This window comes from Balaenoptera physalus (genome assembly GCF_965194825.1).
Source record: "Balaenoptera physalus genome assembly, chromosome: 10".
Lineage (NCBI taxonomy): Eukaryota > Metazoa > Chordata > Mammalia > Artiodactyla > Balaenopteridae > Balaenoptera > Balaenoptera physalus.
In genome coordinates, this window is record NC_138889.1 from 88,183,024 (window position 1) to 88,196,249 (window position 13,226).

Here is a 13,226-nt window from a genome sequence, read left to right on the forward strand (position 1 = left end):
AGCTAAATGCAGTGCATGATTCAGAATTGGATTCTTTTTCATAAAGGACGTTATCAGTGTAATTGGCCAAACTCGCAGTCCAAGGCTTAGATGGTGGAGATGTATCAGTATTTGTTTCCTGATTTTGATGATTGTATTGTGATTACGTAGGAGAATATTCTTGTTTGTAGGAAATACGAAGCATGCCATTATTTGGCAAATTACTCTCAAGTGGGTTAGGAGAAAGTATTTATTGTACTGTTCTTATAACTTCTCTGTAAGTTTGAGACTGTGCAGGATAACTATGATTGTATGACTTTGGATTTAGAGAACTCTTAGAATGTTAATTTTCTTATGGAAAAGTCATGTGAAGTAGCAAGATAATTTACCGGGGAATTGTATCTTTCATGAAATAATTTTCCAAATAATCAAAGCTCTTCAAGTGCTAAAATGCTTTTTTAACTGTTTTGATGTATCCTGTACTTTTCTGCCTTTTAAGGCTGAATATATTGAACTTGGTCTTATCTGTTTTGGATAACAAATAGCCCAGTTTTTATTATTATCTTCTGAAGTAATACCCACGTCTAGATCCATGGTTAGCCTTTGGGGTTTTGTTTTGTTTGGTTTGGGTCTTATATTCCGGTGTCTGGCTTTAAGTTCTGTTGGTGTCATGGTGCATGTATTTTTAATTTGTCAGTTCTCTTTCTAGTGTGTTATTTCTAATCTCCTGTAGTCTCAAAAACAAGATCTATGCTTTTCCTTTTTTTACTGTCATGTTAGTAAAACTCGGATTAAGTATAGATATTTTGTCATAGCAATGTTGTACTCATAGCACCCCTTGAAGTTTAATTCAGGATTATGGCTAGGTTTCAACAAGTTCTGAAAAATGAAGACTTACTATAAATAGTAGATGATTTCGCTCTCATTTTACAAACTTCTCTTAGAATATCAGATGAATCGGATAATTTTAAAAGAAAACTGCTCTGATTGATTGATTGATTATTATTATTTTTTTAAATTTCAGAGCTCCAGAGATTATATTGGGGTTGCCATTTTGTGAAGCCATAGACATGTGGTCACTGGGATGCGTGATTGCAGAATTATTCCTTGGATGGCCTCTCTACCCAGGAGCCTTGGAGTATGACCAGGTAATAGAACTGTCGTGATAACCCAGTAGAATTGGTAGAATGTAAAGAAAAATAATAGACTTACAGGAATGCATTTTCCCAGGTATACAATACATGTGAGACTCTTTTTAGAATAAATTGGCAAAACCTGGGATCTAACGGAATTTAAATTCAGGATCTCAAAACAGAACTTGATTTTTAAAGTGTTTTCATAAACAAGGGTATAATCCACAGGCCTGAAAACCTTTTGGGAGGATTTTTTTGGTACCATTTTTATATTATAGATATATAAAGGGCTGGACTGTGTCCATTTAAATGATAGTGCTTTGCTTGGGTGACAGACATCACTTGGGTGATGACGGCTGAAATGTCAGCCTCTCCCAAGGAATAAAAGTCATCATAGCTGCTGGTCTTGAACCAACAACCTTTACTGGTGGTCTTAAGTACCTCAGTCACCCTAACCCTCTTTAGTATTTTTAGCTGTTTTTGGTGGTGCTAAAAGTCTAGCTTAACATTACTGAAATGACTCTCAGTAGAATCCAGCAAATCACCTCATTACACACTTTTCATGGTAGTTTTCAGGTGTGTTCATTAGTCTCTCTAAGCTACTAGACAATGTTGTTTGCTATTTACTTGGTTTTTAATATCAAGATTCTTTTTTGGGTAATTGTTACCTTCTTCACTATTATTTGAAAGTTTCATAGCATCTCCCTTATTAGAGAGATATATACTCAACTCATATTTTAGTAGAAAATGTTAGTCGGAATTAACAGTGGTTACATATATTTTGTCTGGCTTGTATTTTTATTTAAATGATATACTATTTAACTTTTAAGCATGAAAAAAAATAGAAAACAGAACATTTTAAAGCACACATAACTTGTAGCAAAATGCCTGATTTTAGCTTTCTATATAAAAGGGGATATGAGAGGTAGTTAATTTAGTGACTTAAATGTTGCTGAGATGACCCTAAAAGTCATTTAATATTAATTATTAGGTTAGATGTTATCATTAACTTTAATCTTATCCTCTTCCAATGACTTTCTACCCATAAAATTTCTTTTAGGCCAGGTTTTTTTAAAATATTCTCTACTTTCCCCCTCCATGTTCAGCATACCTCTTAAAAGACCACTTCCATAAAAATTTCCGTACATTCTAGCTTCCTTCATCTTTTTACCCAATCATTAACTTCGATGCAGGTGCCAAACTGTTACTAGTTTTGAAAGAGTTAGTGATCTAGTTGGAGAGTCCCATAATCCCTTAGCTGCTGAAGTACTGAGGTACCTGTCAAATTCTAGAAATATACCTTTGGCTTTGTGGACCACAATTTATGACATGCATAGTACTCTGGAGCAGGACACCATCTAGTGGCAATATAAAGGTCAGTTTGCTATTGTACTCTGGATTTGGACTTTACACTTATAGTGTTGGACAACTAATGTTGATACTGAAAAGGACCCTACAGATTATCTAGTTACTACCCCTTCACATTTATAAAGGAGAAAACTGAGGCCTGGAAAAATGAAATGACTTGTCAAACGTTACAATGGTAATTTAACACAAAGTCCTGACCAAAGCTCAGTTTTTCTAAAATCTATAACAGATTTTTTTTTTTTTAAACTGGGAGGTGTTATCTGATCCAGATCAACAATATTTTCAGAATGTATATTACTTTAATTCCAAAAGGGTACAGTAATTGAAAAAAGTTATTAGCATACAGCATAAATAGCCACACAGTTATCAATTCAGTGTTTTAAAAGGTATTTTCCAAGATATATGAATGCAAACGAATAGGAGTGATGTGTTTTTTGGTTCCAGTCTTGGACTTCATACTCATTTTCAAATATGATGCTTGCTGTATAGGTTTTGATAAATGTCTGTTTTCAAGATAAGGGCTATCCCTTTATTCCTAATTTTAAGGTTTTTTAAAAATCCTAAATTGGTTTTGGACTCTGAAATGCTTTTGTGCATCTATTAAAATATTCACGAGTGGGGTTTTTTGGGGTTGTTTTTTTACTTTAGTCTATTTATGTGGTTGAATTTCATAAAATTTCCTCAACTCCCTGGATTATGATCAACTAATTAGGATGTGAAAGGGCATGCCTCTGTCTGTTATCTGTTTCCTATTCTGGGCATCAGCTGCCATGATATACTTGGATACCCAATTGGGGTGTTGTTGCTATTTTATTTTTTTAACTTATTTTTTGCCTTACAGTGGCAGTACAGTGGGCAATAGTAGTAACATTACTAATTAATACTTATCGAGCTCTTTTGTGTGCCTGGAACTGTCAACACTTTAACTCATTTAATGTTCACAACAACCCTATGAAGTTTTATAGATGAGAAAGCTGAGGTGTGGGGAAGTTTAATAAGCTTGCCCAATAGTCTAACACGGGCAGTCTGAATTTAGAAGCTATGCTATTAGCAGTAGACCACCTCTACACTACTTCGTGGATAATGATACTTTCAGGACACTAAAAGAGTCCAGCTGAACCCTGCCCTAGTCTGCCCTAGCTCCCTGGCACTGGCCCTCTTCCAGACTCCACCTCTACCCTACTACCACTGTCAGTCTGCTGTTGCTTGAAGAGGGTTTTCACAGTCTGTATATTAGTTATTCAGATTCATCAACCTCCATTGTTATTCTGTCTCCAAATTTGAGTTCTAGGGAAGGAGCCAGCAGCCTATGCTAGTTTATCGTTTTGTCCTGTGATAACTTTTTATTTTTAATCAGTCATCAATTTTATACACATCAGTGTATACATGTCAATCCCAATTGCCCAATTCAGCACATCCCCACCCCACCGCGGCTTTCCCCCCTTGGTGTCCATACGTTTGTTCTCTACATCTGTGTCTCAACTTCTGCCCTGCAAACCGGTTAATCTGTACCATTTTTCTAAGTTCCACATACATGCGTTAATCTACGATATTTGTTTTTCTCTTTCTGACTTACTTCACTCTTTATGACAGTCTCTAGATCCATCCACGTCTCAACAAATGACTCAATTTCATTCCTTTTTATGGCTGAGTAATATTCCATTGTATGTATGTACCACAACTTCTTTATCCATTCATCTGTCGATGGGCATTTAGGTTGCTTCCAGGACCTGGCTATTGTAAATAGTGCTGCAATGAACATTGGGGTGCATGTGTCTTTTTGAATTACGGTTTTCTCTGGGTATATGCCCAGTAGTGGGATTGCTGGGTCACATGGTAATTCTATTTTTAGTTTTTTAAGGAACCTCCATATTGTTCTCCATAGTGGCTGTATCAATTTACATTCCCACCAATAGTGCAAGAGGGTTCCCTTTTCTCCACACCCTCTCCAGCATTTGTTGTTTGTAGATTTTCTGATGATGCCCATTCTAACTGGTGTGAGGTGATACCTCATTGTAGTTTTGATCTGCATTTCTCTAATGATAAGTGATGTTGAGTGTCCTTTCATGTGTCTGATGGCAATCTGTATATCTTCTTTGGAGAAATGTCTATTTAGGTCTTCTGCCCATTTTTGGATTGGGTTGTTTGTTTTTTTGATATTGAGCTGCATGAGCTGCTTGTAAATTTTGCAGATTAATCCTTTGTCAGTTGCTTCATTTGCAAATATTTTCTCCCATTCTGAGGGTTGTCTTTTGGTCTTGTTTATGGTTTCCTTTGCTGTGCAAAAGCTTTGAAGTTTCATTAGGTCCCATTTGTTTATTTTTGTTTTTATTTCCATTACTCTAGGAGGTGGATCAAAAAAGGTCTTGCTGTGATTTATGTCAAAGAGTGTTCTTCCTATGTTTTCCTCTAAGAGTTTTATAGTGTCCGATCTTACATTTAGGTCTCGAATCCATTTTGAGTTAATTTTTGTGTATGGTGTTAGGGAGTATTCTAATTTCATTCTTTTACATGTAGCTGTCCAGTTTTCCCAGCACCACTTATTGAAGAAACTGTCTTTTCTCCATTGTATATCTTTGCCTCCTTTGTCATAGATTAGTTGACCATAGGTGCGTGCGTTTATCTCTGGGCTTTCCGATCTTGTTCCATTGATCTATGTTTCTGTTTTTGTGCCAGTACCATATTGTCTTGATTACCGTAGCTTTGTAGCATAGTCTGAAGTCAGGGAATCTTGATTCCTCCAGCTCCGTTTTTTTCCCCTCAAAACTGCTTTGGCTCTTCGGGGTCTTTTGTGTCTCCATACACATTTTAAGATGATTTGTTCTAGTTCCGTAAAAAATGCCATTGGTAATTTGATAGGGATTGCATTGAATCTGTAGATTGCTTTGGGTAGTATAGTCATTTTCACAATATTGATTCTTCCAATCCAAGAACATCCATATGTTGGTATCATCTTTAATTTCTTTCATCAGTGTCTTATAGTTTTCTGCATACAGGTCTTTTGTCTCCCTAGGTAGGTTTATTTCTAGGTATTTTATTCTTTTTATTGCAATGGTAAATGGGAGTGGTTCCATAACTTCTCTTTCAGATTTTTCATCATTAGTGTATAGGAACGCAAGAGATTTCTGTGCATTAATTTTGTGTCCTGCAACTTTACCAAATTCATTGATTAGCTCTAGTAGTTTTCTGGTGGCATTTTTAGGATTCTCTATGTATAGTATCATGTCATCTGCAAACAGTGACAGTTTTACTTCTTCTTTTCCAATTTGTATTCCTTTTATTTCTTTTTCTTCTCTGATTGCCGTGGCTAGGACTTCCAAAACTATGTTGAATAATAGTGGTGAGAGTGGACATCCTTGTCTCGTTCCTGATCTTAGAGGAAATGCTTTCAGTTTTTCACCATTGAGAATGATGTTTGCTGTGGGTTTGTTGTATATGGCCTTTATTATGTTGAGGTAGGTTCCCTCTATGCCCACTTTCTGGAGAGTTTTTATCATAAATGGGTGTTGAATTTTGTCAAAGGCTTTTTCTGCATCTATTGAGATGATCATACGGTTTTTATTCTTCAGTTTGTTAATATGGTGTATCCCATTGATTGATTTGTGTATACTGAAGAATCCTTGCATCCCTGGGATAAATCCCACTTGATTGTGGTGTATGATCCTTTTAATGTGTTGTTGGATTCTGTTTGCTAGTATTTTGTTGAGGATTTTTGCATCTATATTCATCAGTGATATTGGTCTGTAATTTTCTTTTTTTGTAGTATCTTTGTCTGGTTTTGGTATCAGGGTGATGGTGGCCTCATAGAATGAGTTTGGGAGTGTTCCTTCCTCTGCAGTTTTTTGGAAGAGTTTGAGAAGGATGGGTGTTAGCTCTTCTCTAAACGTTTGATAGAATTCACCTATAAAGCCATCTGGTCCTGGACTTTTGTTTGTTGGAAGATTTTTAATCACAGTTTCAATTTCATTACTTGTGATTGGTCTGTTCATATTTTCTGTTTCTTCTTGGTTCCGTCTTGGAAGTTTATACCTTTCTAAGAATTTCTCCATTTCTTCCAGGTTGTCCATTTTATTGGCATAGAGTTGCTTGTAGTAGTCTCTTAGGATGCTTTGTATTTCTGCGGTGTCTGTTGTAACTTCTCCTTTTTCATTTCTAATTTTATTGATTTGAGTCTTCTCCCTCTTTTTCTTGATGAGTCTGGCTAATGGCTTATCAATTTTGTTTATTTTCTCAAAGAACCAGCTTTTAGTTTTATTGATCTTTGCTATTGTTTTCTTTGTTTCTATTTCATTTATTTCCGCTCTGATCTTTATGATTTCTTTCCTTCTGCTAACTTTGGGTTTTGTTTGTTCTTCTTTCTCTTGTTCCTTTAGGTGTAAGGTTAGATTGTTTACTTGAGCTTTTTCTTGTTTCTTGAGGTAGGCTTGTATAGCTATAAACTTCCCTCTTAGAACTGCTTTTGCTGCATCCCATAGGTTTTGGATCATTGTGTTTTCATTGTAATTTTTCTCTAGGTATTTTTTTATTTCCTCTTTGATTTCTTCAGTGATCTCTTGGTTATTTAGTAACGTATTGTTTAGCCTCCATGTGTTTGTGTTTTTTACGTATTTTTCCCTGTAATTCATTTCTAATCTCATAGCATTGTGGTCAGAAAAGATGCTTGATATGATTTCAATTTTCTTAAATTTACTGAGGCTTGATTTGTGACCCAAGATGTGATCTATCCTGGAGAATGTTCTGTGCGCACTTGAGAAGAAAGTGTAATCTGCTGTTTTTGGATGGAATGTCCTATAAATATCAATTAAATCTACTGTCTCATTAGTGCTATATGTATTTGATTTGACTTATATTTGCTGGGAAATATCAGTAACATTCTAGGAAATAAAATAATATTTTTATGGATGAATGGACAGTATTTACTTGGTAAATGTTGATTGCTCTTGAAAAATGTTTGTTAGAGTTTAGGTAGAATCTTATCCAGAACAGCTGAAAGCCTGAATTTATATTCAAATTTTATTATACTTGGTAATATCAAATTATATCTTATGTAAGAAGAATAAAGCTCACTCCAGGGGTGGGTGTGGGAATCTTCAAAGAATTCTATTTTGTCAAGCTATTCAGGTCTCAAAGAGACCTTCTCAAGTTGACTCAAGGAAGAGTTCATTTATTTATGTGTGGACTGTCCAAAAATCCAAGAATGAGCTTTATTATGACTCGATTTTGTGAAGTCTGGAGTTGAAGGTGCTTTTAGATTCAAGGCAACACTTAGAGAAATTAATAGGCTTTGGTAGAATTTCACTCTGGGGCTCGATCTTAAGTGTAACTTAGCTGCTCTTTAAGTGCTTTTATCTGTTCTGATTCTAACTTGCTACTCAGAATTTCTGCTCATTCTTAACTCTGGTTATGTTAACATGGTCATCAAACTCTAGCTCTGCCTTATAACTCTTCAGCTCATCCTCCAACAGTATCTGGAATTTCTTAGTTTGCGTTTCCGACACTGTAAATCTGATTTGCTTAGCTTAATTCTAGTTGAGTTCACAAGGCAAATTTATGAATTAATTGCTTCTAGGTCAGGTCTGCACCCTTCATCCACTGGAGACAGGAGGGGCATACAGATGGACCAAGTTCTTTTCAAATGACTGGCAGGCATTACGACCAAAAATAAACTTGGCAGGTTCATTTGCCGTTTTGTTTTTTCAGTGCCATCTCAACTTCTTAGGTATATTAATTGCTCTATTGTATTCTCTTAGCACTTTGTTTTCTTCTTTATAATGGCATTTCCTAGTTTAATTGCAGATTATGTGCTTAAATATTTATTCTACTGAATTTTTTGAATAAATTTTGAAGATTGGCAACATATTTTATTGTTCTGCATAGCTTTAGCATCTGACACATAATAAATGCCCTGTGTATGTTTGTTGAAATTGAATTGTTGAGCACCTTTCTTACCATCTGTGATACTCTGATGCAACATCGAGGTACTAAGCTCTTAGTACTTTTCATTTTCTGTTTCCATAAAACAGGGAACTCAGGCACTTGGGGGATGTGGGGTGAGCGGGAGGTACTGCACTTTAATGTAATGAAACTAATTTGTAAGGTGGAGATTTTAGTTATCATTTCATGTAAAATTGGGGATACAAATATGCATGAACATAGACTCTGTTGTTAGGAGGGGCATAGTCTAGCAGGGAAGACTGACATGTAAAAATAATTGTAATGTAGTGTTATAAATGTAGTAAAATTGTTATGTTCTAGGTGTGATGGTAGCACAGAGGAAGGTGATTGCCTCTGTTTTGGATGGTTAGGCCTAGCTTTACAGAGGAGAAGTTCTTGAATTGAGTCTTGAAGGAGGAACAGTAAAATTTGCCACATGGATTTGGTGAAGTGGCAGGGAGGGGAGTAAGGAGGGAGAGGAACAGGGATGTTGATAAGTAGGGGTTAGAGAGCAATCTAGGAAAGAGAAACTAACCCATGCAAGGTTTAGCAGGTGCTAGAGGGGGCTGGAGTACAGGAGCATGTAAAGAGCCCGGAAGAGATAAAGCTGGAGGGCCTGTGTGCCATGTTTAGAGATTTGGAATCCATCCTGTAGGCAGTAAAGTAATTTTATACAGTGGAGTAATAATCAGATTTGCATTTTATTAAAATGGCTGTTAGCAATTTCTTGTTCTTAGCAATGTGAATAATGAATTGGGAGTGAGTGGATGGGGTCATTAGGGAGGCAGGTAGACTAATTAGGAGGCTTGTGAGATTGTATAACTCAGAATTGAAGAAGACCTGAAAGAGGAATGGAGAGGAGAGACAGTTATGAAAAATACTAATGAGGTAAAATTGTTACGGTTTTGGATGTTGGGTGATGAGGGCGAGGTAATTGTTGGGCATAAATTTCAGGTTTCTGATTCGGGTGGTTGGTGGTGGTCTCCAAAGGGGGAAATACATGAGGATTAACAGGTTTAAGGAAAATCAGTTTAGAATATGTTCACTTCGAGGTACCTAAAGGCCTGCCAGATGGAGAGTATCAGCAAGCAGTTGGATCTACAGCTCCAGAGCTAGAGATAAATATTTAGACATAGAATTAGAGATAAAACTATGGGCACGTGGGGCTTGTAGAGGGAAAGAAGATAGATAAAACTCTAGAATGCAATGCCATATAACAAATGGAGGAAGGCAATTAAAGAGTGCCAAGAAGTAGGAAGAGAAATAGAAAAGACTGATGTGGAAAAGAAAGGAACAGAGTTTTCAGGTTATTCACTTGAAAATAGCCAATAGCGTTGAAGTAAGATAAGGATTAATATGGGACTATTAAATGTGTCAGTTAATAACAGGACAGTATCATTTCGTGAGAGTAATAGTAAAATTCCAATTGTTGTGTGTTGAGGTTAGAATGGAAAGTAAAATATAGACCACTATTTTAAGGCTTTTAACTGAATGAGAAAAGTGTTTTAAATAGTTAAGGGAGTTTTTTGGGTTTTTTTGTTGTTTTTAGGCTGGAAGATATTAAACATTTTTGTAGATAGAGGGCAAAAATCTCATACAGAGGAAGAAATACAAGATGCAGGAGAGGATGGACTAGTTGTACTTGAAGTTTAAAAAAAGAATCCTGTGTTCTCAAACACAATTTCAAGGGGTTAAGCCTCTGTTTATTCCCTGTGCTGCCCAGTTGTTGATCTGGGGAACAGATATTTGAGGGCCAACTATGTACCAGACACTGTCATGGGTGTACGTGTAAGAAAACAAAACAAAGTTCTTCCCTTCATGAAACTTAGATTCTACTGCAGAATGGGGTAAGAAAATACAAAGTAAATGTACAGAATATCAGATGATAAAAAGCACAGTAGAGAAAAATACAACCGAATAAGTAGAGATAGGGGTACTGAGCAGGGGAGAGCTTGTTCGTATTTATTAGTGGGGCATGAAAGGCCTCATGAATAAGGTAACATTGGAGCTGAGAGCTGAAGGAAGTGAAGCACTAGCCATCCAGCTGTCTGGGGGAACAGTGCTCAAGCAGAAGGATGTTGAGTTCAGAGACCCTGAGGCTGGAGCTTTTCAGTGTCCTCCTGAGAGAGCTCATCTACACCTGTGTCCTCCTCTACTGACTCAAGCACACATATGCTAGTGACATAGCCGCATCCCCTCCAGTGCTCCTGTAACCCTAATTCACCACGTCAGCTTGTCACTAAGTCAAGTAACTTGTCAGTTGCCTGTGTAGATTTCTCCAGTTTCTCCGGTGGTTTCCCAGTATTACCTCTCTGAGTAAAATCCAGACTTCTTAACCTACTGATAAAGCCCTTTGCCTGCTAGATCAATTTCGTCTCTTGCCATTTCTCCCTTAGTGAACTTCAGTCTCTGAATGTGTGGATGTATTCTTTTTATTTTCCATATTTACTCATATTATAACCTTAGCATAAATCATAACAATTCAGATTTTTTCCCATTCCTTCAGGGCTAACAAACTGTTTGTTCTTTTTGACCCAACTTGAGCATCACCTCACCTGGAACTTTATATGACTACAATTATTTTATGTGTCTCTTCTTTGCCTTTCCATAAGGCATGTGTTTATTATACCTGTATTATATCAATATATATTACACTGTATTATAATTGCTTACTTCTATGTTCCCCACTAGACTGATTTCTTAGGGCACACACTGTACCTCATTTAACTCTTGACCTAACATCTAGCTTAGTGTCTGATACAGTTGTTCAATAAATATCTTAATGACTCTTCTGTTTTGTAAATTATTTTTCAGATTCGATACATTTCTCAGACTCAAGGTTTACCAGGAGAACAGTTGTTAAATGTGGGTACAAAATCCACAAGATTTTTTTGCAGAGAAACAGATATCTCTCATTCTGGTTGGAGATTAAAGGTAATTCATTAAAAAAAATATTTAGAAAAACATTTTCTAAGATGCCTCATGTTCACAGATAATACACTCTGTGCCTATTTTTCTTTCATTGCACTTTTTTCTTCTTTTGAATTCTCATTTTTGACAGTCCCCCTCCCCCACCCCCCCTTTTAACGAGGAGAGTCCTTTCTGAATACCTTAGCTCATTCTCTAACCTGGCAACACAATTATTAACTCATTTTAAATAGTTAAAAAAATTTTTATGTGTATCATTTTGTGTTTATCTTCCCTACCCAGTTCTACATTTATTAAGCTTTATAGGACAGGGATTGAATCTAACCACTTACTACATAACCCAAGTACCTAATTTATTCCTAGGATTAGTAAATCTTTAATGATTAACTTTAGTTATTTTGTTAAGGAAATTTATCTATATGTGTAATATTTTTTGATCTGAACCTGAACTTCTCATTTTTTGTATACTTCTAAAAACTTACATTTAAAAAAAATTTTATTTTATTTATTTATTTTTGGCTGCATTGGGTCCACTCTTTGTTGCGGTTAGTGGGCTTCTCATTGCAGTGGCTTCTCGTTGCGGAGCACGGGCTCTAGGTGGGTCGGCTTCAGTAGTTGTGGCTCACGGGCTCTAGAGCGCAGGCTCAGTAGTTGTGGCACACAGGCTTAGTTCCTCCGCAGCATGTGGGATCCTCCCGGACCAGGGCTCAAACCCATGTCCCCTGCCTTGGCAGGTGGATTCTTAACCACTGCACCACCAGGGAAGTCCCAAAATTACATTTTTGATAGTTATTCTTTTGAAACTACTACTTGCCTTAGAATATTCAATATATTAGGCTAAATGTGCCAGAATTGAAGAAATAAAGAATTTACAAATGGTGGGTAATAAGATATTTTCCTTCTCTGATATATTCGATAAGACACTGGAAGAACATGAGGCTGAGACAGGAATGAAGTCTAAAGAAGCCAGAAAGTACATATTCAACAGTCTGGATGATATAGTGCATGTGAGTACCGCAGTCACATTTGTCAATCTTATGCTTAAGTTGGTGGACTTGAATGCCAAGAATGCCAAAACACGTTAATCATTTTCTATGTGACATAGAGTGCTTGCTGTTTTTAAGCTTTTCAAACAAAATTGATTCTAAGGTTTCAGGAACTAAATTGCATTCATCTTTATCAAATATTTAATTTGTATTATTCAAGTATTTTCTTTAAAAAGGAAAACTCTAACAGACATGTTTCTTTTCCTTACATCTCTCTAGAAGTGGCTATTTGTTTAGTTAAAAAAATTTTTTTTTCCTGCTTTGAATTGGTACCTCAAAATATTTTTGAGGATTTGTTAACCTCAATTGTTCTTTCTTATTTCAAAATAATTGTAGTTCTTTGTTCTTTCCTGTGTTGTGGGCTTTTTTTGTAAACTGTGAGGCTTTAACATATACTACCTTGTATGGCTTATTTTTATTCGATGACTTGAAATTTTGATTTTGCAGGTGAACACAGTGATGGATTTGGAAGGAAGTGATCTTTTGGCTGAGAAAGCTGATAGAAGAGAATTTGTTAGTCTGTTGAAAAAAATGTTGCTGATTGATGCAGATTTAAGAATTACTCCAGCAGAGACTTTGAACCATGCTTTTGTTAATATGAAACATCTTCTAGATTTCCCGCATAGCAACCAGTATGTTACTCTAAAATCTTTTAAAATGATTCTGGAGAAATGATAATGCTGTTTGTGGTAAACCAGTGTGTTAGAAAAATGATTCAATTTCTTCATTAAATATAAGTAAACTGAGTAAAAAGAGGTTAAGCTAACTTGGCCAATCACATAGACAGTAAATTGCAGAGTAGAAATAGAATGCAAATCTAAATCACATTCCAATGTTC

The 13,226-nt window shown here is 36.0% G+C and overlaps 1 protein-coding gene across 4 annotated transcripts in view; it reads left to right on the forward strand.

Annotated features, from left to right (window-relative positions):
- The window catches only part of HIPK3 (homeodomain interacting protein kinase 3), a 95,641-nt gene that overhangs the window by 66,809 nt on the left and 15,606 nt on the right, over positions 1-13,226 (forward strand). For all 4 annotated transcript variants that reach the window (XM_082410409.1, XM_082410408.1, XM_082410411.1 and 1 more), the window contains 4 exons: positions 1,004-1,127; positions 11,229-11,348; positions 12,263-12,349; positions 12,836-13,020. In XM_082410409.1, the coding sequence (XP_082266535.1) occupies positions 1,004-1,127; positions 11,229-11,348; positions 12,263-12,349; positions 12,836-13,020 (516 nt within the window). The remainder of the gene's footprint in view (positions 1-1,003; positions 1,128-11,228; positions 11,349-12,262; positions 12,350-12,835; positions 13,021-13,226) is intronic.